General features: G+C 51.8%; 2 protein-coding genes and 1 long non-coding RNA gene across 5 annotated transcripts in view; 2 read left to right on the forward strand and 1 right to left on the reverse strand.

Annotated features, from left to right (window-relative positions):
- The first annotated feature begins 978 nt into the window (after positions 1-978).
- Positions 979-6,581, forward strand: FBXL15 (F-box and leucine rich repeat protein 15). Of its 2 annotated transcripts, none has more exons than XM_075107607.1 (4): positions 979-1,065; positions 1,716-1,966; positions 2,713-3,215; positions 3,589-6,581. In XM_075107607.1, the coding sequence occupies exons 2-4, from the start codon at positions 1,784-1,786 to the stop codon at positions 3,776-3,778; spliced, it is 876 nt and encodes a 291-aa protein (XP_074963708.1). In that variant the 5' UTR covers positions 979-1,065; positions 1,716-1,783; the 3' UTR covers positions 3,779-6,581. The 2 variants fall into 2 exon arrangements, with proteins under 2 accessions (XP_074963708.1, XP_074963710.1); XM_075107609.1 differs by lacking the exon at positions 979-1,065 and adding an exon at positions 1,148-1,631.
- Positions 4,848-18,833, reverse strand: CUEDC2 (CUE domain containing 2). 2 transcript variants are annotated; one of them, XM_075107611.1, is made up of 10 exons: positions 18,744-18,833; positions 17,586-17,709; positions 12,170-12,261; positions 11,156-11,299; positions 10,776-10,837; positions 9,219-9,352; positions 7,908-8,078; positions 7,505-7,566; positions 5,769-5,829; positions 4,848-5,371 (listed from the first exon to the last, which is right to left on the reverse strand). In XM_075107611.1, exons 3-10 carry the CDS (start codon positions 12,241-12,243, stop codon positions 5,225-5,227), a joined length of 855 nt encoding a protein of 284 aa, XP_074963712.1. In that variant the 5' UTR covers positions 12,244-12,261; positions 17,586-17,709; positions 18,744-18,833; the 3' UTR covers positions 4,848-5,224. The 2 variants fall into 2 exon arrangements, with proteins under 2 accessions (XP_074963712.1, XP_074963711.1); XM_075107610.1 differs by lacking the exon at positions 18,744-18,833 and having other exon boundaries at positions 17,586-18,003.
- Positions 18,834-18,902: 69 nt separating this feature from the next.
- Positions 18,903-24,251, forward strand: part of LOC142063642 (uncharacterized) — a 295,850-nt gene continuing 290,501 nt past the window's right edge. The window contains exons 1-2 of the long non-coding RNA XR_012662818.1: positions 18,903-19,126; positions 22,463-22,595. This is a non-coding gene — a long non-coding RNA (uncharacterized LOC142063642). The remainder of the gene's footprint in view (positions 19,127-22,462; positions 22,596-24,251) is intronic.

Here is a 24,251-nt window from a genome sequence, read left to right on the forward strand (position 1 = left end):
GGCCGCTTCTCCGCGGGGGCTCGGCAAGGGGACGGACCCGGCCCGCTCCCCGGGGCTGCGGGGGCAGGCGGGGCACCGGCGGGGGAGTGCCTTGGCGGGCTGGAGGGATGCGGGTTGGGGGCGGCGGGCGGGCAGTGCCGTCCCGTCCCGGGGGGGGCGGGGAGGGGCGTGGGCAGCCCAGTACCGGCGGAGGAGCGGGGGACCCAGCGGCTGCCGGTCGAGGGGGGCCGTGAGAACCGTGAGTCTCCGGGACCGGCCTTTCCCGGGGGTCTCTCGGCCCTTGCGGGAGGGGAGACGACGGCAGAGTACGCCGGAAGAGCGGCGGGGCCGGGCGGGGGGCTTGGGGGGCCGGGCGGGGGGTGTGTGTCTGTGTGTCTGGCGGGGCCGGGGGGTCGCTCACCGGCCGCGGCGGCTCCCGGCGGGTCCCGGGTCCGGGTGGTGCTGAAGGGACAGCGCCGCCGCGCTGCGCATGCGCGGGGCCGCCCGGCGGGGGCCGCCGGTGCGCACCGGGGAACCGGGACAGCCGCGGGGCTGGAGCAACCGGGGTGCGCTGGGGAACTGGGGCGACAACGGGTGTGTGCCGGGGAACGGGTGCGCGCCGGGGATCGGCGTGCGCTGGGGAGCGGGGGCAGGCTGTGCGCACGGGGAGCTGGGGCACCGGGTCGCTGGCACACCGGGGCCGGTGCGAGCGCCGCGCCGCGCCCGTGGGAGCAGCCCACTGGAGCCGCTGGAGCACCGGTGGGACCCGTGGCCGCCGGGCCGCGCTGCCCCGTCCGCAACGCCCGAGCCTCTCTCCTCCGCCCGGTGCCCCGGCCTAGCAGGGCCGAACGCTCCCCGCCGCCCAGGGCGCTGCCGCTCTCCGGGGGCTCCCCGCGCCTCCCGGGCCTGCCCCGGTGACCCCCGCGCTGCCGCCGGGGCGGGGGACAGAGGCGGGGCCGGGGGCGGGGCGGTGGGGCAGTGCGCACTTCCGCCCGCCGGCGTGACGTCCCGCCTGGACGCTGGCGTCAGGGGCGGGGCGAGGCGTAACCGTATGGAGCGGCCGGGGGAGCCCCGGCGAGGTGGCAGGTACGGGGCTGGGGGCGGCCGCCTTTGTTCTGGGGCCCTGCGGGCGCGGGGGCTGGGCCCGGGGCGGCTCCGGGATTCGGGGAGGGGGGAGAACGGCCGTGGGCGAAGCCCTCCACCAGCTGCCGGGCCGGGTCCTACCGCGGCCGCCAGCCACAGCTCGGGCTCGGCCGGGCGGACGGCGCTCCTCGGCTCCTGCCCGATCCCTCGGACCGCGGCGCCCCCGCCCCTCCGGGGCCGAGCTCTCGGGAGCGTGTCGGAGCCCCGCTGCTCCCCGCGGGAGGGAGCAGGTGCCTGCCCGGCAGCCCTCGCAGGGCGCCCGCGCGGCTCGGCGCCGGGTGCGGGGGTTGCGGCCGCCCCGCGGGGCGATGCTGCGGCGTGACAGCCAGGCACGGCCGCCGTGCGGGCGGCGCTGCGGCGGTCCGCGCCGGCTCGCTGAGGGACGGCGGCTCCTCGGGCAGCCGGTGGGAAGCCCCGCCCGGGCGCCGCTGGAGGCAGCGCAGGCAGGTGGACTCGGATGCCTGAGCAGTGACGGTCCCGGGCTGGGGAGGAGGTGACGCAGGCGGCAGGTGCGTGCCCCGCTGATGGCTAGCCAAGGGGTTTCACCCTCTAGGTGACATCGCTGAGTCCGTCTTTCTGGCTGTTCCTCCTAGAGGTACCCGGCAGTAGGTGTGAGGTGATCAAGCCTGGCTCCCACCGTAGCCCGGCTCCCTGGTGTCCGATGATGAGTTTGACCCCCTCCAGGGGATGCCTCCTGGACCTGCCCTGGGAAGACATCTTGGTTCCACACATCCTCTGTCACCTGCCACTGCAGCAGCTCCTGAGCTTGCAGAGGGTCAGCAAGTCGTTCCAGTCTCTCATCCAGCTGTACCTGGCCAACATGCGCTGCTTTGACTCAAGCCAGGTATTGCATGGCTCTGAGGCTCGGGGAGACAGAGACGTCTTCCTGCTTTGGAGCTCTCAGGGGAGCATCTGACTATGTCGGGAGAAGAAAACCTTGGCAAGGAGGCTGGTTTCTGCTCAGGAGCTTGGGTTAATGGCTCGGGTGTCAGACTGGACAGATGGGCTCAGGGAGGAGAGGCTGTGATTCAGGGCCCAGCAACGCCAGTGTCTTCAACAAGAGGCCTTGGGAAGAGCGAGCCTGGAAGCTCCACCCAGGCCATTATGGGGCACTGGCTGGCAGAAACACATGCCAGCTCAGGTGTGGCATGGCCTGTTGGTCCTCATGGAGGTTGTGCCCTAGGGTGGGTCTGACAGAAGATAACTCTGTGCCTGGTCCTCAGGGAAAGCTTGTGCTGGCCCTGGGAGATGCTGCCTGGGACTTGGAAAGATGGGAGTAGCCGCTGTTCTGTGAGGACACAGAGTGGTCTAGCAAAGAGAATTTTTGGAGAGTAGAGGTGTGGAGCTCATCATGAGTATATAAATGCAGGCATGATGATGGGGGATGGAGAAGCCAGAGCATCTTCTGGCTTGTGGCAGGAGCCTTGGCATGAGGGGAAGAGAGCATGACGGCAGGGTTTTCCCTGGGATGAGGAGAGGGGGTGGCTTTGGTCATCACTGTCACAGCAGAAGAGAGGAGGGTATTTTGTGAGGATTGGGCTGATCTGAAACCCTGGGGGATGCCTCATTCTTTCTGGGTTCCCCATGCAGATTGGACCTGCCATCCCTCAAGCTGCTTTCGTTAACCTGCTGAAGGACAACGAAGTACTGCAGCAGCTGGTGCTCCAGAACTGCTCTGACTGGCTTACGGACAGGGAGCTGCTCCCGGTCATCGGGCAGAACCACCACCTGCACCAGATCCAGCTGAAGGGCTGTGCCCAGCTCAGCCGCCACGCGCTGGTGGCCATCTCGCTGAGCTGCCCCAACCTGCGCCAGCTCTCCCTGGCTCACTGTGAGTGGGTGGACAGCCTGTCCCTGCGCAGCCTGGCTGACCACTGCAAGGCGCTGGAGGCTCTGGACCTGACGGCCTGTCGCCAGCTCAAGGATGAGGCCATCTGCTACTTAGTGCAGAAGTGCAGCAGGCTCAAGTCTCTGTCACTGGCTGTCAATGCCAATGTGGGCGACGTGGCAGTTGAGGAGATTGCCAAGAGCTGCCCCGAGCTGGAGTACCTGGATCTCACAGGGTGTCTGCGAGTCAAGAATGACTCCATCAGGTACTGAGCAACGTGGGGAGCTGGGGTGGGGATGGCAGGTGTCTGGGGTGGAGAGAGGAAGAGAACCAGAGAGAAAAGTCAGATTTCTTCATGCTGAAAGTAATGAGAGCCCAGTCTAGGGGCAGAAGCCACTAGCAGGCCCTTCAGGAGGGGCACTGTGTTCTACTAACATCAAATTCCCCAGCATGTTACAGGGGGTAGGTCTTGGATCCGACTATGGCCCCTAAGTTTCTCTTAGACCATCAGGGTGCTGCTCCCAAGGGATGGTGCATGTGTGACACGGCGGTGAGTGGTGGGCTGCTGGGAGGAGAGAAGAGAGTGAGTGGTGCACTCACGAGACCTGGCTTGCAACCTGCCTGTGCTCTCTTGGCAGGGTCCTGGCCGAGTACTGTCCCAAGCTGCGTTCGCTGAAGGTAAAGCATTGCCACAACGTGGCCGAGTCCAGCCTGAGCATCCTCCGAAGCCGTGGGGTGGAGCTGGATGTGGAGCCTCCACTGCAGAGGGCTCTTGTTCTCCTGCAGGACGTGGTTGGCTTCGCCCCTTTCATTAACCTCCAGATCTAGAACTGCTGCTGTTGGGGAGGGGGGGACTGACGCGACGCTGGGATCCCAGGAGGATGCCGACCTGGCTGCTGCAGAGATGTGCAGAGGGAGAGATCAGTCCCATTGCTGAGGCTGGCCTGAGTGGAGCTCACTCTTTCCTCTGGGGCTGTTTAGCAGCCACTGGGTGTTCACGAGTGGGCTTCGTTGGTGCCTCTGGGGAAAGTAATTCCTTCTGCAGTGGTGTGGAGACAGTGACTTGCAGGAACACCATGGTGCTGAACAGGCCTTGGCCAGGCTAGCTAATAGATAGGATTTATTATTTGTTGTATTTTAAATCTCTAAGTGGCAGCTGTCCAGAGAGCAGGAGAGTGTTTGGGGACTGTCCCTGGGGTGGGTGTGCAGGGCATGCCAGCAGAGCTGTTGGGAACGAACCAGGCCAGCTGGAGCAGAAAGAAGAAAAGCTGCCAGCCCTCCTCTTGGGAGAGGGCAGGCCCCTCTGGGAGGAGGGCAGGGTGAGTCCAGCTCCAGCCCACAGCCACTGGCCAGCCTGGCACCAAAAGGCAGGCATGGCCCCGGCACAGGCAGTGTCCGTCCAGGCCTAGGGCGCTGGTTTAAGCTGGTGTGAGTTGTTTTCAGGGGGAACATGCTCCTAACTCCAGTTTCACTAGCAGAAAAGCACCAAACCTAGCTGTGTTGTCACTGAAAGCGGTTGATCGTTGCCATTTGTTTCTTCCAGATTCTGACTTAACATTTCAGTAGCACCCAGGCCTGCTACTGTATCCTGCGCTGTGTCGTGCGGCTGGAGCTTTGGCACGCTACAGCGGTGAGAAATGGCAGGAGGCCTGGCCATGCTGTCAGCTGGAGTTTCTGGAGCGCTGCAGGTTGTGTTGGCAGGGAGGGCCTAGCTCTGGTCTGGAGTTCATCCTTAGCCATTCTATCCACAAGTTAACTGTTTGGTTAACCAAAGAGCAGCCACATCTTGTGGTGAACAAGAAGAGAGTAAGGAAGAAAGGATGACTCTGCTCCCATCTTTGGCCCCAGGAGGGACTAGAGGCAGTGTCTGTAAAGTATGTGCATGCTCTGGCTGAACTACGCACCAACTCACATAATCTTTATTAACACTGGCACTCAGATTAAAGCAACAGTGCACACAGACTTGTAAAAAGCTTGCTGCAAAAGCACAAGCCGCATCTTAGATCTAAAAATGTCCCATGCAAGGAATAGCAGAGAATGCCCAGGCCCCCGAGAGCCACTGCAGTGTGCCCCTGGGGGCAGAGGGACAGCTACACAAGGAGAGAAGGCTCCTCCTCATCAGCTGGGTTAGTTGAAGTTGAAAGCAGTGTCCTGGCTCCCAGGTTAGTTCCAGTTAGTGGCAGGTGGAGGAGTCCCTTCATCCCTAGGGCCACATGTCCATCTTGCCATGCCTGGCCAGTGAGGTGGAGGCTGAAGTGCAGGAGGACCCGGCTGTCAGTGGAACTTGTACTTCCTGGCTGGTTTGAGGCTGATGTAGGTCCTCTTCATCTCCTCGCTCTCAGGCTTCTTGATGTCTTTGTATCTCTCTCCCTTTGTACTCACCACCTGGTTATCGATATAGCGGATCAACTTCTTGGGAGCCTGGAGAGGAAAGACATTAACACCAAGTGGATGGACAGTGACACTGCTAGGGAAAGGGGGTGACAAGCAGAAGCAGAGCTGTGCTCGGGGGGGGCAGGTGCAGGAAGACTGGGGTGGGCTGCTTTACCCATACTTTGTGCTGTGAGTCTTGGCCAAAACTGGGAAGGAAGCTGTCTGATGGGGGCGGAACAGGAGCCATGCTAGTCAGGAATGGTAGGAACTGACAGACCCTGTAGCACCTTAGCTAAGTTAATCTTCCCTCTTTGCTGACTAGTGGGCTTTATGAATCATCCTGTCTTTGGCCTGCCCCTTTGTGTTTTGGACTTGCAGCCTGACTCTTAAACCTTGTAGCCAAAGGATATTCAAACTGCTGGTGAGCTGGGACTGCTCTTCTTACCTCCTTGGGTGGAGCTGGCCGGTGTGTCTTCTGATCGTCTGCGCTATCCACCATCATGTATCTGAAACACATGAAGTACTTAGCGAACACTGTAACAGGCATTGCCTGGGGCTATTCACAGCCTATGTCCTTTCTCCACTGGCTGTTCTGTGGCTGTGTGATGTGTCCTACTTGCCTAGATTGCAGCTAGGAGCACTCTGGATGAAACGGGCAAGAACTGTGTCGCCCTTCTGGTGAGAATCCAGCAGGATTCTCCTGGAGTATCATCCTTGGCCGTTTGTGAAGGGTATTGAAAACTGAGGCTGCTGAGAATGCCGATAGCCCCTGCAGAACTGAGAGAGGTGCTGAGGTCTGTTGTGCTCTGCCGTAGGGGCAGCTTTGCTCCTTCTCAGCCTGAGTGACGGCAACCGAAGGAGACAGAGGGGAGATTACAGGACCAAGCTGGCTGCTTCTACCCTGAAGAGATGGTGTTCCTTTCACACTCCACCTACTACTTGACTCGGACACTTGACTAGGAAACGTCTGTGCTGGAAGCAACTTCATGAAAGCATCACCTCGTTCCCTGTGCGACTGAAATATCAGGGCCCAAGCATTTGCTTGCTGTACTGCTAAGTTACTACTCTTGACACTTTGGTGCTGGTTTAGCAGGCAGACAGCACAGCTGACCATGACTTCTCCCTCAGTAGTTAGTATCGTTGCTCCTGTGTACCTTCAGCTATGGTGATCTGCTCTCTGTACCTGTGCTTGAGTGATGTTTAAAGTACAGGATGTTGCCAAAATGTCATTAAAGTGAAGTTCCCAGAAACATAACAAGCAGCCAGTGCTTTTCTTTTTTGTTCCCTTGCATGTGACTCTGAAACAAGCCCGCACGGGAGACAGGCAAGGGCAGGGATTGCTAATTCTGCCTAGATGCCATTCTGCCTTGCTTTATTTTTCCCTAGCCCATTGGCTGTTTATTCTGTCACTGGGGGGGATGTACAGTGGTGGAAAAGATGTGATTGGATAGACACGTGGAATTTGCGTTCCCTGCAGGAAGATACTCATGAAAGCTGAGATCTTAAGAGCAGATCGATGAAACCACAGTGTAGGTTCTCCTATTGAGAATTAAATGCTTTTGGAAATGAATAAAGGTAAACCAATCTAAAGCCACTTTTGTTCTGAAGAAGTCCATAGGGGGCCTTCAGAGAGGTTTCTTTAAATGCACTGAACTCACACCTTCAGCAGCTGAGATTTAATCTTCCCAATGCTGCTGTACAGGCAGTCTCTTAAAGATCTCTTTAGCCTTGTTTGGACTGTGTCCGAGGACAGAGGCATGAATGAGTTCCTGTAGCTCTTCAAGTCAGCCTGTTTTACCTGCATGTTTGTGCCTTGAACCTTTAACTGGAATCTCAGCTGACAGTAGTGGTTCACACTGTACTTGTAGAGGCTGAAACCTCACACACAGCCAGTGTTGTGACCCGGCTGGTACAGGTAACCAGTTCCTGTGCCAGAGCTCTAAAAGAAATTCAGATGTAGGTTGTTTGTTTTGGGTTTTTTTTGTTGTTTTTTTTCCCCCCATTCCCCACCTGATGATTATATTTGCGCTTAGATGTGTTCGGCTATACCCAAGTCAGCTTCATGGCATCCATGCATCTAAAGTTCTTTATAGACCACATTGTCGTTCTGACCTTCCCCAAACTGCCACCTCCTCCTTTACTGGGAGCAGAATAAGGGGTTCGTTGCTGCTGGGTACTTACTTCTGTAGGATAACCTGTTTTAGTTCCTCGTGGTTGGGCACTCTGCGGGGCCGTGCCAGTTCCTGGGAGGAAACAAGGCAGGTGCATGAGTAGCACAACGCATGGGGTGTACAGCTGCCCCCCTGCTACCCCAGTGAGCCCAGCTGCGGGAGCAGCGCCTCAGCCCCTGTGGGAAGGGGGCTGCCACAGCTCTGCTGGGGCGCTGGCTCAGCTGTGGGCTCGGCCTGTGCTCACAGAGCCAAGGGGGGGCAGGGGGTGTTATTCTCTGTGATCCTCCTGGCTCATTGTGCGGAAAATTCCAGCGGGCAAAGCTTCCACTTGCAGCAGGCAGCTGGGACACCTCTTTGTCCCCGAGCTTTGCCCTGCTCCTTGGCCTGCTGCCACCCAGCTCAGAGTACAGTACCTTCACACTTGCACCTGCTGGGGCAATTTCCACCTTCTCCTCCACAATTAACTGCACTGCCTCCTCCAAGTTCCCCAAGGCCATGGCGAGTGCCTTCTCTGCCTGGCTCACGGTACATGCTGGGAACATCTCCAGTAGCAGCTCCACCCCATCCTTCGAGTCATTGCCTTCCTAATTGGAGCAAGAGACAGAAGTAAGTTGGGGATACGGCGAGGAGAGGGCTATTGAAAGGGCCTCTCTGGTTTTGCGTTGTCAGAAAATTCGGCTTGCCCTTAGCTGAAGACTCTCCCTCCTTACAAGCGTGACTAAAGCCCATTCCTGAAGTAAACAGGACTGTATCTTTGCAAGGACAAAACGTCACTCTTTCTTAATCTCCTCCCCCTATATTTCACCTTTCTTTAAAGAAAGTAGGGCTGCTGTGAACTGGCTCATCTGTGTGGCTCTACGTCTCCTTAGGAGTGAGATTTCTGGACACTGCGGTGCAAATGCTTGAAGTCTGGCTCACCTTGAGAAGTGTAACTTTGAGAAGTGTCCTTTGGTCAGAAAGGGAAGGGAGCGCTAAACAGTGAGCTGCGGCTGCATCACAAGGAAGCGCAGTAGCAGCATTTGCTAGGCGGCTATGGACACAGAGTGATCGCGCTGCAGAGCAGGAAGAGCTCAGTACTGGAGAGACAGCAAGCAGAGCGTGGGGGTAGGAGGTGAGGGGGATCTGCCAGGTGCTGCAATGCCTGTAGCATGGGTCAGGCTGCATGGTGCTACAGGATCAGGACCGCTGGGGCAACGACTCGGGGCTGTATAGCTGAGTAAGTGCACAGCACAGGTCACCGAGGGTGGGACCGGTGTCTTCAGGGCTGACACCCAGACGCGACTGCTTCCTACGCAGGTACGGCATGGTAGCTGGGGAGAGAAACGGTGATCCAGCTCAAACTGTAGTGAGGCTAAGGGAACAGGGTGAAGCGGGGTAGAGCCTGGCTAGTGCTGCAGAGGTGTCCCCATGGTGCTGCCGTGGGATCTCCAAGGGCACTGGGACAGGCTCTCTCAACCATTGCTCCGGCTCATCCTTTCCAGCTGGAAAGGACGAGCCGGAGCGATGGCTCATACTCTTCAGTCAGCATGTAATTTTCTTTTTCCACTTACTGACGCAGTCTTGCTCAGGCCATACAATGGAGTAGATCACAGACACCAGTGATGCTGTGTCACAGCCTATGCTGTGGTTCCTTTCAGAGCCAGAAAATGCCCTCAGGTGGTGCTGGTAGCCTAGTGCTGGGTGACTGTCCCCAGTGCTCCTGCTCCTCTGCAGGGTGCTCATACCTGGGCCCCGGCTCCATCTGTCGGAGTGCACAGCCTTTCCCCATTGCAGGCTCCAGCTCCAGGCTCCTGGCCCTTGGTCAGGTCTTCAGAGGGTGCTTCGCTCCCGCTTTCCACAGCCTTTTGGCCAGGTTTTTCTTAAAGACATAGTGATACCTCCTGAGGAACAGCCCCACTAAGGCTAGAGCTCCACGCTTTCCGTTGGCATTAGACTGCTAGTGCACTGTGTGCCAAAGCAAATCCCTTCTAAGTGACAAGACTGGGAAGCACTGCTGTTCCTCCTGCCCTCAGCAGGGACAGCTACAGCTCTGCTCACGCTGCCCTGCAGGAAGGCAGTGCCACACATGCTGGAGTGCCCAGGCACTGCATTTCCAGGCCTTACCAGGCATGGGCTGCTTGCAGATTCAATTCTGCCTGTCAGTTCTTGGCCCTCTAGCGCTCTGACTGTGCATACTTATGGTATTTTTGTTACATTTCTAAGAATTCCCTAGTGTTTGCTCAAAATTTTGAACTAAGGTGTTGTTTTGATTTTAAATTTGGGAATACACACTGGTAGTCCCCAGGCTGTATGGGAGCCAGCACGTCCTGTGATCGGGGTACTCTGATGCACCTCCCTTTGCAGGCTCTTTCTGTGTCACTGTAAAAAGAATCATTTCACCTCTGTTCTGTCCCCTCTAAAACTGGGATGGTGCTGTCCTTCCACACTCTGGCTGTATTAGGGTCCTCAAAGGGTAGGATGCAGGGGACCAGAGCAGAGCAGTAAGTTTTGTGAAGTTCAAGAAAGCAGCAAGTAAGGTAAGACAGGGATGTCTGTTCTACGCTGTGTAGCCTTCTGGCTCCTGTTAAGACAGCAGTGATGTTGCTAGATAAGCAAAACCCAGACTGGTGTGTCCTTAATGTCCAGGTACTTCACCCACCTGGTCTTCAGTGGAAGTACCTTTGGGGCTGATTAATATAGCAATCCAGCTGACCTGAGAATGCTGAGGTTACAAAGGGCCATTGGGATAGTGAGGTCTTCTGCAGTCCTGCATAGTGCAGGCTACAACACTTCATTGCTGATTTTGCATCCGTGCCAGGGTTCACAGATGAATGGGAAGTGAGCTCTGAGGATGCTCAAACTCTAGAAGTGATACACATAATCAGCTGGATTCTCTATTTGATGATGCACCAGCATGGGCTGCCCAGTGGCAGCATCACTTAAGCAGATGGCTGTCAGAGGCAGGCAGAAATCCTCACTTTCAGAATTAACCTATGGTAGAATTTCAACAAGCAGCCCTATAGCTGCTATTTCTTCCTTATTACTCTGGATTTCATCTCAACAGAAGTACCTGGAGGTCTGGTTCAGTGTTTTTCATCCCAGTATGTCTTGGACAGTATTCCCTGTGACTCAAACCTCCCATGTATTAATATCAGAAACTTGACTGAACATTGCAAAAAAATTGTCAGCCAATTTGGGCTACCCTATGAGATCCTAAATGTAGCAAATAAGATGTATTTTATCCTGTGACTCTCTGTCACACGGCACAGACTACTTTCTTGTGCTGAAACTGTGTAACTCACCTTTGTTGCGAGCTTCACCAAGCCTTTCTGACAGAGAGAACATCATTTCACAAACATCCCCACTGCAAGAGACAGAAGCTGTATAATTAGTGTGAGGAATAAAAGCAGTAGCCTGTCCTACTTGGCTACCTCTTTATAGAAGGACAAGGCTTGATGGGAAGCCCAATAAAATAAACTGGTATTTCAGATGGCCAAGGACCTACTTGTGAACTATACTGGGATTAGCATTTGTGCATTCAGGCAAAGCCTGACTTAGTCACAATGGTTTGGTACTAATACCTCTTCAAGTGGGTATAACAAAAGAATTTATGGTAGTTAGGGGCTTGGGTCCAGGCCCCCAGCGCATGGCATCCACATGCAAAGCAGTAACATTCACATACCTGTGGATTTCTGCAAAACCAGGAATATATGCCTCCATCATTTCCACAAAGGTGTCCATGTCAAAGGTCTCCTCAGAGGACTCTGGTGAGCCCAGCTCTTCCAGGACACCCGTGATGTAAGAGAAGAAAACATCATCCATCCCACTGGAAACAGAGAGAACACAGGACATGGCAGCAGGGTCAACACGCCCATTTTTCCTCTCTTGCTCTCCATCCCCATTCCACCTAACCTTGTGTCTTTCTAATACAGCAGCAGAAGGACCTATGTAGACTGTATCTTATGGGCAGATCCCACCAGTAAAGCCAGGTAGCAGGTGGACAGTGGTTGAGTGGGAAGCAGATAAAATACATAATGCTGTCCTCCTTCCTGGGCAGTGCTGAATGAAAGCCCCAGCAAGTGCCCAGGGTTCTGCTCCTGTAGGTGCTTCATCAGAGCTAACCAATATATTCCAAGTGCTCAAACCCTGACTTTTCTACGTTGACTGGTGTTTCAGGTGAGGTCATCATATTCTCTCAAGTCGCAATTTGTATGGGATGCTGTGTTCTCTGCTTGCTGCTCTCCACACTTGTGCCACTGCTGCCACCAGTGCAAAACCGGCTGCTGCAAAACCAGCTGCTGTGTTCCAGCCTCAAGGTGGCTGTATCTCTGCATGCGGGCAGAATTCAAAATAGGGAGAGCCCTGACATAGCATTACGCTGCTCAGAAAGCCCTCGGGAGCACTGTGGAATGAAGGGAATCCCATGCTCTAATGTGTATTGCTGGACAGGAAATTAATCATCTCGGTTGTCAAAGAAATGACATTGCTAGATTGCAATGCTAAACGATAGTTGTTCAAGCACTCACATCAGAGCCTGAGCAAATTACCTGCATCCTGGATCTGACTTAAGGAAAAGCAACACAAAGCACAGGAAAGCTACACAGCTCCACTTGGAGTTCAGTATAATGTGCAGAGGGACAATTAGCACAGAGTTCAAGCTAAAACTGTTATATTGGATCTTCCTATGTCAACATACCTGAGGTCTGCAGCAGGGATGTGGGACTGGATGAAGCATGTCAGTGTGTCTCGAATGATTCTTTCAAGCTCCATGTCTCTAAACCTTTCTCTCTAAAAAAAAAGGAGGAAGAAGGCAATCTCCACGTAATTTCAAAGGCAAGAAGTAGATAAAAATATCAAGATCAAAAGGTAAGCATGGTATAGGCAAGTGTGCTCTTCCCATCAGAACAATTCACAAACTCCTCTGATGTGTCCTGTCATCCCTGGGTAACAGCAGGCAAAAGATATCCACAAAAAGCAGCAGTATGAGGATCCACTGGAAATACCAGCCCTAAGAAGCCCAATCTCTTGGGCCTCTCCTGCTTTTGTTGCTGTACTGTACATTTAAAATGTCTCCTCCAGGAAGCAAAGCTGGAAATGCAGATCTATCCAGCTCCAGGACCTCAGAGACACCTCCTGAGCTGGAATGCTGCGCTGTCTGGGACGGAAGCAGTGGGTAGTGGGTTTGCCTGTTCAGTGCAGAAAGGGGTGGACCTTCCAGCTAAGAGAATTCACAGTAATGCTTGGACTCAGAAACGAGTGGGAGGAAGGGTAATGTCCCCTAAAGAAAGGCCAACCTAGAGTGTATCTTACAGGGAAATACCAAGCAGGGCACAGGCAACTAGTCTGCCAGCCAAAATATCAAAGGTCCCCAGGTCAGGCATGGACTGCCAGTGGAATCCTGCCCAGACAGGAGCCTGTTGTTGTGCTTGGTAAATGAGCCATTCTGCAGTAGATGCAGCTGCAACAAGGGGCGCTTGATAACCCAAAACTCAGAGGAGTTCTAAGAACCACAGAGCTCCTACAGAAGCGATGTCAGAGGGGGTCTGCTCACAGCCCTCCTTCAGCTGTCAGTACTGGGCCTGGACTGAAACGGGTGGAGAAAAGCTGTTCCTTAACCATTCCTTTCCCCTTGGGCCTACAAAGCTGCTGGGTGGACAAACTCCTGGTGTAAGCACCGAGTTCTTCCCAAAGAAGGAAACTAGCCCTGCGTATAGAGAAACTGATGTGGTCATTGGCAAGAGAGCTTCCAAAGGTCATCATGCTCCTACCGACACAGCTTCCTCATTCCAACCACACCAAGACCTGACCAGGTCTGTTTGACACAGACCTTGCAGAGCAGTCGTGTGGGTTGCTGAGAGATGCTTCCTGTGGGAGTCAAAAAGGTTTGGCATTTCCAGAGATGAGACTTCTAGAGCTAGCAAGATATAAAGAGGAACCACCCCACAGTACTCAGCACTGCTCCTGTGGGACCCAGAGAGAACCAAAGCCCAGCAGCCTGTTGGCAGGTCCATCTGCAGTCTTGGGGCCCATTCAAGCTCTGTGCTGCACTTGGCCACCACCCAAGAGCACACACGCACTCCTCCCGTTGTGGCTGCCCGGGGAGCACACCCAAGCCAGGCAGAGCTGCCTCTGGCTATGGTCACAGAAAGGCTCCAGTGACTTCACTCTCAATATTGACGGAGGAAGCTGTGACACAGGCTTATGCAAAAGTGCTCTGCTGGGTATACGGCATCCCACATCGCACACCCTACAAGGATTCCTCATGAAATATTCCCAGTCTGTGCTTTTCTACTCTTCAGGGCTTTGAACAGATGTAGATTTTGCCACCTGAAGGACCATCTCTTTCTGAATCCCTGTGTCAGTGCCATTCCCTTGGGGCAGGAGGGAGACAAATAAGGAAAGAACCTCACAGCAACAGACACGAACAGTGAGACATACCCATACAGAAGAACTGCCCCAATTGTCACTGGGTTCAAAGCTAAACACAAAAGTCATCTAATCACCTAAACTTTCCTGCAGCTACTGTTAGTATTAACCCTCCCACTGGTCTAGATCCAGTAACTAAAAAAGAGACCAAACCCTTCTTTAGCTGTGTCTCTCACTTGGGGAAATGAACGACGAGTTAAAAATGCTGTATATGTATATGACCAACATAGATGTACTCAAACACAGCATGCGCAGAAACAACCAGGGGGAGGCCTAATCAGAAAGGTTTATGCTTGCTGTTTTTGTCTTAAGCTACAAAGTTTCTTTGCCCCTTGTAATTTTAACTAGAAAATTCCCATTTCACAGCATTAGAGGAAAACAACAGCCCAGACTTTTTCAGGCAGGAACTCTTCATGCAAACACCCCAAGTGAGCTCCTGCACTCCTTTTATTTTTCAGCCTCTTGAGGATCCTTTGTTTGCATTTTTCTCACCTTTGCAGATCTCATGGTCTGCAAGCGTTGAAGCTGGTTATAAAAACAACCATGTGTAAAAACTCCCTCCTGCTCCCCATTTGCTGTTTCTGTGTGTTCTGTGGTGCTGTGACAGAACCAAGTTTATCTTCATCATCTTTGCAAATACCTTGCTCCATCCTTCTCAGACATCAAAAAGCCAATGGTAAGATTTGGGGTCTCACTGTTAGTAAGAATATTGTCCTAAGCAGCTTGTTTGTCCCACATTTTAAGCTGAATCTACAAAAGCTGACAACCACTACGCCTGCTGAACTTGCAAGTACAAGAAAAGTTCTTTTCTTTTTTACAGAAACCATGGATGGAAAATCAACATGCAGCAGTCAAAATGCTTTTTCTACCATCACTACTATCCAGAAGATTTCCTTCTTACTCAGAGTCTTCATGACATCCTCGGAACTGAAAGTCTAAAAGATTTTATTCATTTCCATGAAACAGGCCAATATTCTACAGGAGATAACTGTATAGTAACCAATAACATTTCCTGACAACCCAAATTACCTGAACAACGGAGCACAATTCACCACGTCAAAGGCACTTTTGTGAGGTCCATAAATTAGCTGCTGGTAATTTATTCTGATCAATAGAACAGGCAAAGTCACTCATCTCTTTAATCAAAGGCACTTGCAGGCAAGTGTCAGACTGGGACAAGAGAAAAAATAATGCGGCAGCAGGAGTATTGTAGCTACAGCCGGTCACTAACTGTCTTGAATCCATTCCCCAACCTCTGACAACCACAAGAAACACTGGTGCAAAGTGTGTGAAAATATTCAGGTATTTTCCTGTGAAGTTACCACGTTGTATCTGAACAAAAGCTATTTCCTTGTGTCGTGAGTGGAAAGAAGGCAGAAGGTTTTAACCATTGGGTATAAATTGTCCCTGGCATCTCAGACAAATCCATCCGCCAGCACACTCGGATTTAAGGCGTGCGTCCAGAGGAGGCAAGCTGCCACCCTTCGCCTGCCTTTGAAGAAAGGAAAGCCTTTAAATGACAAAAGCACAGTCTTATACAGAAGGATAGAAAGTAGCTAGGTGATCAAGTATTTCTTCAAAGGTCAGCCATCACACTTTCACCTGAAGAACCCACCGCTGCTCCTCTAAATCCAAAGGCACCAAGACAGAGAGATGCACTTGCCTTTGATCATTTATTGCTGCAGGGGAGAGATCTTATTCCCCAGTAAAGAGACTGTCCTTACAAAACTGAACATCTGGGGGACCTGTAATGCACAAAAGCCTTGGTGGACCGAGGCTTGTGGAAGAGAAGTCCTGAAGGTCCTCCAGCCTTTTAGGTTTGTTTGGTATTTTCTTGAAATAGAGGGAGCTGATTAAAAACCTTTGCACAAATGTTTTAAAATAGATTCTTCAAGGAACAAACTGATATTGCTGCATGTTCATCCCCATGTAGCCAAGTTCAGATTAACATAACTCAGGACACTAAACCGCCTTAGGTATTACACCTTCAAATGCAACATGTTTCCAGGTGTGACCTGCAATGGCTAAGGGGGAGATTTACTAGAAGGGCTTATCCTACATGCACAGTTTTGTGGAGGAGTGATTTACAATGCACTGAACAATCTAAAACCCAAAGGCAGAGAAATCACTCTCCTGAGAGCTCAATTTTACTGAAAAGGTAGCACCACCGCTTTAGACTTTGAGCCACAATTGCAGTGGGCGTTTTAAGATCACTTCGGTAGTTGACAGCTGATTGAGCTACCTTTATGAAAGTCTTTCTGCATTTCTTGGCATTATAATGTGGGGTCTGCTTAACATGTTGCACAGAATCTATTTTTTAAAACATACGGCCAAGAAATGGTATTCCTATTGCTCTGCCCTCAGCTAGAGCCTCAGAGTTTCCCACCGTCAGAACAAGAGACCTTCAACCCTTGGAATGCTTGTCACTTTTCAGGCAGCCTTTAAACACAGCAGTTTATTATTAGTGAGCAGCGGAGCACCGTATGTCATCTCATTAAGACGGGCTTGGTTTGAAATATCACGAGTGCTTACTTGGTCCACATAGTATCACATGGCATATTTCCTCACCTCAGGCAGAGAAAAGTGGTATCGGTTCTTAAAATGTGAATGTGAAAATGATTCATTTTCTCTACTTTGGCCAGCAGCTCAGCAGAGTTTGGCACCCTCCTGTCTGTCTTCAGAACCTGGTAATCTCCATCACCCTTGCATTTTCCTTCCTAACATGTTAATGTCAAATTTGGGTTTTTTTTTTTTTTGTAAAAAGCTGCAGAAATAATACCCCTCTAAAACTACCATTATCCTGGTGGTGCCCAAGATATATACTTACGCTACATTCAAGAGAAGCTGTCTTTTTGTACAATTCACATGAACCTGTCTTCCTTAAAAAAAAAAAAAAAGGCTGAAAATCTGAAATGTTTGCATACAGCTAGATCATTTCTGAAGGCTCTTTGAACTCAAATTTCAGTAATCATTCTCAAACAGTCAATGTGATGGGATGGGAATGATTGATTGTGCCTTGGACTTTATATTAACTAGATAGACTTGAGTGCAGCAATTTAGGAAAATGTTTCTGAGCTAAGAGGACCTGCCATTCAGATGTATATCAACTTTTATGAGATCATAAATTTGCCTACTAATGAGTTGAGGTTTCTGCAAGCAGGAGACAGGCCCTGTACACTTTGGAGGGTGTGCGCATGCCTGTGCTTGGGGAAGTGCGGATCCTGGGATATAAGGAGCTCTCAGCGTAGCAGTGCTATACAGCCTCAGAGCAAACCTCTCGAACGCCAGACCCGCAGGACAGAGCGCGAGCTGTGGCTGTATTCCGCTGAACTATTTTACCTCCTGAAACTTCACTGGCTGAAAAGAAAACTTTCCAGGCCGAGTAACGCCTTACAGATGTAATTTGTGAGGTCCCATTTTTTGTTTTGCTTGCTAAGGAAGCCCCTGAAAGGACTTTCATGGTGGGGTTGCTATGGGAAAGCAGGCTGAGATCATTGTGCATGTTAAGACAATTAACTGCTTAATGCTCGGACATTAAAATAAGGCTTTTTTTTTAATAACTTAGTCCCACTAAATTACAGTAATAGAAGATAGTAATGCCAGTGGCCAGACTTTTCCCCCCCTGCCCCGAGAGCTATGCTGGGTGGCTGCACTTGGGCGGTGCTCTGCTGCCACGGGGCCCTTACCTGAGCAGGAACGTCGCCCGTGCAAGGACCTCGGCTCACGGCCGGTGCCTACGAGTCACTTCAGTGCCTGCAAGAGTCGGCAGTCCATCCTACGGCTGCTTGGCCCAAGCCAAGGAGGGAAGACCTTTACGGAAAAGGAAAGCTGAATTAGCTGGGCAGGGGGGACGACAGAATCATTCTTTGTATGTTGGTGTCTTTGTGCTTTATGCCACTTGTGACTGTTTCCCCTAATGCAAAGGGTACAGCTCTACCCTTTGGAATAAAACGTACTATGTGAAAGGCTAACTTGGATGGGGGAACAGCGCGCTTGCCAGCCTTCAAATGCCGCGTTGGGATGTTTTTCAACTTGCACAATTGCCCGCAGTGGTCTCGGAACATCACAGGTGTATTCCAGAAGCACTGGTGGCCTCATGCCACTGTCAAACACAACTTCTTTCTGGTGGCTTTCCCAGGGCAGACAGAGAGCCGGCCTCGGGTTTCCCTGCCACCGCTCCCGCGCGCTTGCGGCACGGCCAGAGCTCCGCAGCCCCGCGCCGGGTGCGAGGCTGGCGTTCTTCTCCACACCTACCCTTGGCTGAGCAACGCCGGGATGCCACCTGGTCCCGCTGCCTCTGCTCCCCCTCAGCTAGCGGGCGTGCATTCTCCCAGGGGGGCTCGAGAGAATGCGGCAGGGGAGCGCCCGCACCACGCCCGGCGCCCCGCTTGCAGAACACGTTTGCTCACACTGCAGAGGGCCCTGCGGCGGCTCTGCCGCCCGGCCCCGGGCTAGGACAGCGACGCGGACACGGGGCATGGACCTCCGGCTGGGACACGGACACGGCCCGGGCCCCGGCCGGCGGCGGGCGCCTCACGGCCCGCAGCGCGCCCCCCGCTCCCGCTCCGCGAGCGGCAGTCGCCTCCCCGCACCTCCCGCCGCGTCCCCGCCCTGTGCACCCCGCGATTAACCCGCCCGCCCGCGATTCCCAGGCTCCCGCCCACCCCCCGGAACGCCGCCGCCGCGGGGACACCGGCGACGACGGGGGGCTGCAGGCTGGCTCCCCGCAGGCCGCCGGCGGTACCCGGGCCGCGGGCCGCGGGGTCACCGTCACCGCCCCGGGGGGTCCCGGCGGCGGGAGGGGCCGAGAGCGCGCCGCCGGTAGGGGTGGGGGTAGGGGTCACCTGACGGCCCGCGCGCCCCCGCCGCGCTCCCTCCCGGCACCGGTCCCGCGCGGCGCGCTTGAAAGCGTCACGTGGCCGCGCCCGCCGCCAGCCATAGAGGCGGACGCGGGAGGGTAGAGCGGCTGCGTGCTGGCGCGCTCCCCGCGCCGCCATCTTGGTTGTGGGTAGGAGCCGCGACCCGGGGCGGTGCGGAAGTGTCTGTGTGGGACGCGGGAGCGCGGCGGTGCTTTGTAGAGTGACCCGTTGTAAAGACTAAGTGAAATCCTCCTCCCTGCCAAGCGCAGGAGGTGCGTTCCCTGATGAAACAGCACGTTTCAAGCGCTTGGGCAGGGCTGCCCCGCGCCTTGGGGTGCTTCTCTCGAGACAAAAGACAAGCTGGAGAGGTGGGTCTGTTAGAACCTCGTGAGGTTCAACAAGGCCAAGTGCAAGGTCCTGCCCCTGGGTTGGGGCAACCCGCGGTACCAGCACAGGCTGGGGGAGGAAGGGATTGAGAGCAGCCCTGCAGAGAAGGACGTGCGGGTGCCGGGGGGTGAAAAGCTGGACGTGGCCCAGCAATGTGCGCTCACAGCCCAGAAGCCACCTGTCCCCTGGGCCGCATCGGGGGCAGCGGGGCGAGGGAGGGGGTTCTGCCCCTCTTCCCCGCTCTGGTGGGACCCCCCTGCAGCGCCGCCTCCAGCTCGGGGCTCCCCAGCACGGGAGGGACACGGGCCTCTTGGAGCGGGGCCGGAGGGGGCCACAAAGATGCTCCGAGGGCTGGAGCCCCTCTGCTCCGGGGCCAGGCTGAGGGAGTTGGGGCTGTTTGGCCTGGGGGAGGGAAGGCTGCGGGGAGACCTTATTGCGGCCTTCCAGTACTTACAGGGGGGCTATGGGTAAGATGGGGACAGCCTCTTCAGCAAGGCCTGTTGTGACAGGACAAGGGAAATGGTTTTAAACTAAAGGAGGGTAGATTTAGACTGGATGTAAGGAAAAAAATTTTTACACTGAGGGTGGTGGAGGGCTGGCACAGCTTCCCCAGAGAGGTGGTCGATGCCCCATCCCTAGAGACATTCCAGGCCAGGTTGGACGGGGCTCTGAGCAACCCAGTCTAGTTGCAGGTGTCCCTGCTTGCTGCAGGGGTTTGGACTAGATGGGCTCTAAAGGTCCCTTCCAACCCAAACCATTCTATGATTCAAAGGTCTCCTGAGGTGGAAGCACCGCCTGGGGAACGTTCCCCAAGCTGCTGTCTTTGTGAAAGTTGGGAGCTGCGTGCAGAGCCTCCTGGCTCTGCTCCCTCTTCTGATAAAAAGCCTCCCCACTCCACCCCCTGCTTGACAAGCCACTGCTTATTGCTTTATTCTGGCGATTCAGAGGGCTGCAGTGTGTTAGGGTGGCCTCAGGCCCTTGGAGAAGACACAGCAGAGCCGCGCTGCGGGGCGGGACTGCGGCTTTTGCCTTGCTCGCTGGCTGCAGGGCCCTTCCCCGGTCCGATGAGCAGCTCCTCGTTTGACTTGGTTCTGACAGTGTCAGTAGGCGCTTCCTGGAGCAGTTTTGGAGGAGTAACGGTGTGATGCTGGGGGCTTCTCCTTCACAGAAGTCCTAAAGCAGCACGGCTTAGTTATTCTCCAACTCATGCTCCTCCGTAATATGTTGCTAAATACCAAACAAATGAGCCTGATCCTGCCTTTGGCAGTACCAGGAAAAATCCAGAGTAACGCCAGCAGCGTAGGGAACATCACTCCAGTGTCATTAAAAGCAGAGTCTGTTTCCATTGTTTATTTCCATTTAAATGTATATGCATTCCTTCCTTGTCATTGTATGAATGTACTTAATTTAGGAGTATTCACTGTCTTTGAATTCTTCTACTTTTGAAGACTGTTTTTTTCTGCACTTATGCATATGTTAACTGAAACTAATCAACTATGCTGCCTGATCTGTCCTCTGATCTGTGGTTTTACCTTAGCTCGGGGAATAGTTTGAAAATCCCCCAACAAGTCTCCAGTTTCTAGGATGGGTTTTGACTTGTGCGACCCTACTATATAAAGGACATGCTGAAAATGCAGCTGCTTCTGGGGCAGGCACATGGTGGAAATTGGATTACATCACAGAGAAGTGGAAGGGGAATTTCTGAAGAAAACAAAGCAGCACATGTAAAGCCCCTAGAAATTAACAGTCTTTAAAGCTAAGAGAAACAATTGCAGTTACCTTGTCTGACCTAAATTCCCTGGTCAGTTCTTGACTGAACTAGGACAGAACTTCCTAAACTATTTTATGTTATAAGAGCATATGAGGCTCTACCAGCTTCTTCAACAAGTGGTTCATGGCACCCTATTTGTCAGCAGAATTTAGGGATTTATTTGGTTTGCTTCAGTCTGCTTTGTAGTTTCCTTGACTTGCTTGGAAACCTCGAGCCCTGTGAGAAATTTTGAGAGTTCTCAGATGCTATCAGTTCAGACAATTTGTAAATCCATACAGATCCTATGGTCTGTAAACCATAGGTTTCAGCCAAAACTCTGCTTGTGTTTTTGTTTTTGGTTTTTTTTCCTACTATAAATACTTTGAAGGGGACCATCAATCTGGCTGATGATCAGGGCAGTCTATCCTGGAGGTAATGAAGGGAGAAGAAAACCAAACTGGGCTTTGAAGCAGTGGGCTGAGAAAATCTAAGTTAAAATGCTGCTAAAATTCTCCTGTAACTACTTAGACTTCTCTCTTTTAGCATACTTAGCTGCAATTTGATATTTTATCATCCCACCTTACTCTAATCTAAAATGATGTAAGAGGGCGGTTCTTTTTTTTTTTTTTTCCCATTTACACTGATGGAAGATGACCGGTATTGCAGTACTGGTAATAGACACTGGAACAAATATGGCACCTAATAGCTCCCCAATTTAAAGGTAAATTCAGAGGGGTTGGACCTAAAGCTCAACAAAACCTCCACAGGGATTCCCTGTACAAACACACAAAACGCCCTTCATGAGGGTCCAGGCAGAAGGGAGCGACATCACAGGGAATTGTTCTTGGAGAGCCCTTCTACTGTCAGTCACAGGCTGCTGCAAAGCGGGGAGGTTAACACACATCTAATTATTTGATGGGATTCATATTCTTTCACAAATGTGATGAATAATGCACGTGTGTTGAGTCAAGCCAGAGGAAAATCGTTCCTTCCCCAGCTTATTATTAACTCCTTGTTGTATAACGTACTTGAAATAAGTTTTTTCTGTGGCATTTTAATATGTGGGCGGATGATATTTGTGTGTGAGTAATTTTAACTGTTACACATGCTTCTCTTTTATATTTGAATTGAAATTAGAAAACAAAAAAGTATCCCTCCCACCTGTTTTTGCCCCCTGCTTAACACAGGCATATTCCCTATAACAGGTATTCTGCAGTTTTTGTCCACTCTGGCTTTGAAAGTCTGCAGTGATGGGCCTTAATCTGAAGAAAGGAGCTCATTACTGCAATGTGTTTCTTGATATTCTGTGTTTATTTCCCTTTTTTTTAGTTAATTCTATCACATGTTTGTATGTGTCCTTGAGACTGTTAAAAATATTTTCTTTTCCCTGTTGTTAAGCCTAGGATATCAGTGCATAGCTTTAATTTTTGTCCACTACTTTTATTCTTACTAAACCAAACTGCATTTTAATTGTGATTTATCTTCAATCGTCTACAGAGCCCCATTTTGCAATTTAGAATAAGTGTATTTTGAGAACAAAGTCTTTTTTTTTTTTCCTTTTAAACAGCAATGAGTGTCCCAGATTTTCTGCTCCAACCAAAGGAGACTCCAACTCTCCAATTCCAATTTTGCTGGAACTTCGGAGGATTGCTGCTTTTCAGAACAACGAGCAAGACTGGGGTCCTGGAGCCCTCTGCTGGGTGAGTTACAGAAGGCAGACAACTGGAAGTAACTCACTGAACTCAGAAAATGCTATTGCCGTGCTGGCATATTTCTTTCACAGCTGATTACAAATGTGCTCAGTTTGAAATCCAAAAGATGTTTCTTTCCGTTGCTCTTGAGGAAGCTCATGTTACAATTCCAGAGTCTTACAGGTAAATTAATCTGCATCTCGAGGTTACAATTAGACTTATCAGAGCCTTTTTGTCTTTACTCTTCCTTGGCAACAGGAAAGTTCTATACAAATATTTCCTTGGTTCTTTTTGCCTCCTCTTATTTACTGCTACATGTACATCTTATCACAGTTACAAAGGTCTTGTAGTCAAATAACAGACAATTCTGTGACAAATGAATCTGTTTCATTCCTGTATTGTGACTTATTTAGCTTTCTAGTGTTCACAGGTATAAAAACTTTTTTTTGGTGACAGAGAAATGAGCAATTTATCTAAAAATACATAGCGAAGTACATGAATAGTAAGTAAATGAACAATTTGTCTGTCATCTTTCTGTCAGAAAACTCGCTGTGCTTTCAGTTGAGTCTTATAATATTATACACAGTAGGCTGGAGCACAGAAAGGTGACATGTATTTCCAAAAGCCTCAGTATGAGTCTGTTCCAGAAAAAGGAATCAGGAATTTGTGTTCCCTGACTCATCCTACAGTTCGAAGTGTTCTACTTAGGAGCGTTTCTGAGGATGTGAAAAAACAAAATAATTGGGAAACAAAGGGTTTTTTCGGTCTGATTTCAATATTTTGAGCAAAGCTCGTCTATAAGGGGCCAGGTTTTGAGTTGCTCCTTCAATTTGGCCAACTGTAAAGGAGCAGTAAGGGGATGATACTGAGAGCCCTGAAGAGGCTTTTGTTCTGCAAAAGCCCCTTGATACTGTTATATGGGATGGTGATGTACTGGAGCCAGCGGAGAAAGTAATCCTAAAGTTGGTGTTAGTTATAGCAAAAAGAACTTGCCAGCTGGCAATGTCAGATGATCCCACAGCTAGGAGGAGCTTTTAGACTGCAAAGTATTTGCACGTGCTGTCCTGGGTGCAGATCTTGTAAGTGCTGTGTGTTCTACATTGGACAGCTTTTCCGAGCGGCTTGTGGGTGTAACTAGTCAGAGCTCACTAATAGGCTGGGTCTTAGTCACTGCGTATGACTCTCACAGTGCACGCTGGTTTTTATCTTTTGGCAAGTGTGATACAGGGCTTTCTCAGCACTATTTCTAGCCTTGGACAGCAGTCTGCTACCAACGGATGTTGTGTTGTTCTGAAGCAACTGACATTTGCAGCATCAATACCGCTGAGATTTGCTGCATTTTCCTTGTAATGCAGGCCCGACTACCAAGAACTTTCTGACCCTAGAATATTTCTTCTCAGCTGTGTGCCAACGCAGATACTGGACAGTTTGCCAGGCCAAGGCCAAACTGCTTCAAATTTAATTTATTGGAAGCTTGTTAGTTTGTCATGTGTATTATAGATGAAATATTGACAGGATCTGTTCTTCTGTTGCATTCATATGTGAAAGCAATTTTTGTCTTCTATTATTTGTAGCAGCTCACTCAGCCAGAATTCAAGTGTGAAGGCTTTCCCTAATTTAGAGGACTTTTAAGAACTGGCCAATTATGCTGCATATAGCTATATG

Source organism: Phalacrocorax aristotelis, chromosome 12 (genome assembly GCF_949628215.1).
Source record: "Phalacrocorax aristotelis chromosome 12, bGulAri2.1, whole genome shotgun sequence".
NCBI classification, from domain to species: Eukaryota; Metazoa; Chordata; class Aves; order Suliformes; family Phalacrocoracidae; genus Phalacrocorax; species Phalacrocorax aristotelis.

Bases quoted from the DNA above. Each gene is read 5' to 3' on its own strand.
- FBXL15 (XM_075107607.1), top strand. From the start codon at position 1,784: ATGATGAGTTTGACCCCCTCCAGGGGATGCCTCCTGGACCTGCCCTGG. The intron at 1,967-2,712 runs GTATTGCATGGC...TTCCCCATGCAG, and splicing joins GCTGCTTTGACTCAAGCCAG to ATTGGACCTGCCATCCCTCA. The intron at 3,216-3,588 runs GTACTGAGCAAC...CTCTCTTGGCAG, and splicing joins GTCAAGAATGACTCCATCAG to GGTCCTGGCCGAGTACTGTC.
- CUEDC2 (XM_075107611.1), bottom strand. From the start codon at position 12,243: ATGGAGCTTGAAAGAATCATTCGAGACACACTGACATGCTTCATCCAG. The intron at 8,079-9,218 runs GTATGAGCACCC...TGCTCCAATTAG, and splicing joins CAGATGGAGCCGGGGCCCAG to GAAGGCAATGACTCGAAGGA. The intron at 5,372-5,768 runs GTAAGAAGAGCA...TTTCCTCTCCAG, and splicing joins GGCCAGCTCCACCCAAGGAG to GCTCCCAAGAAGTTGATCCG.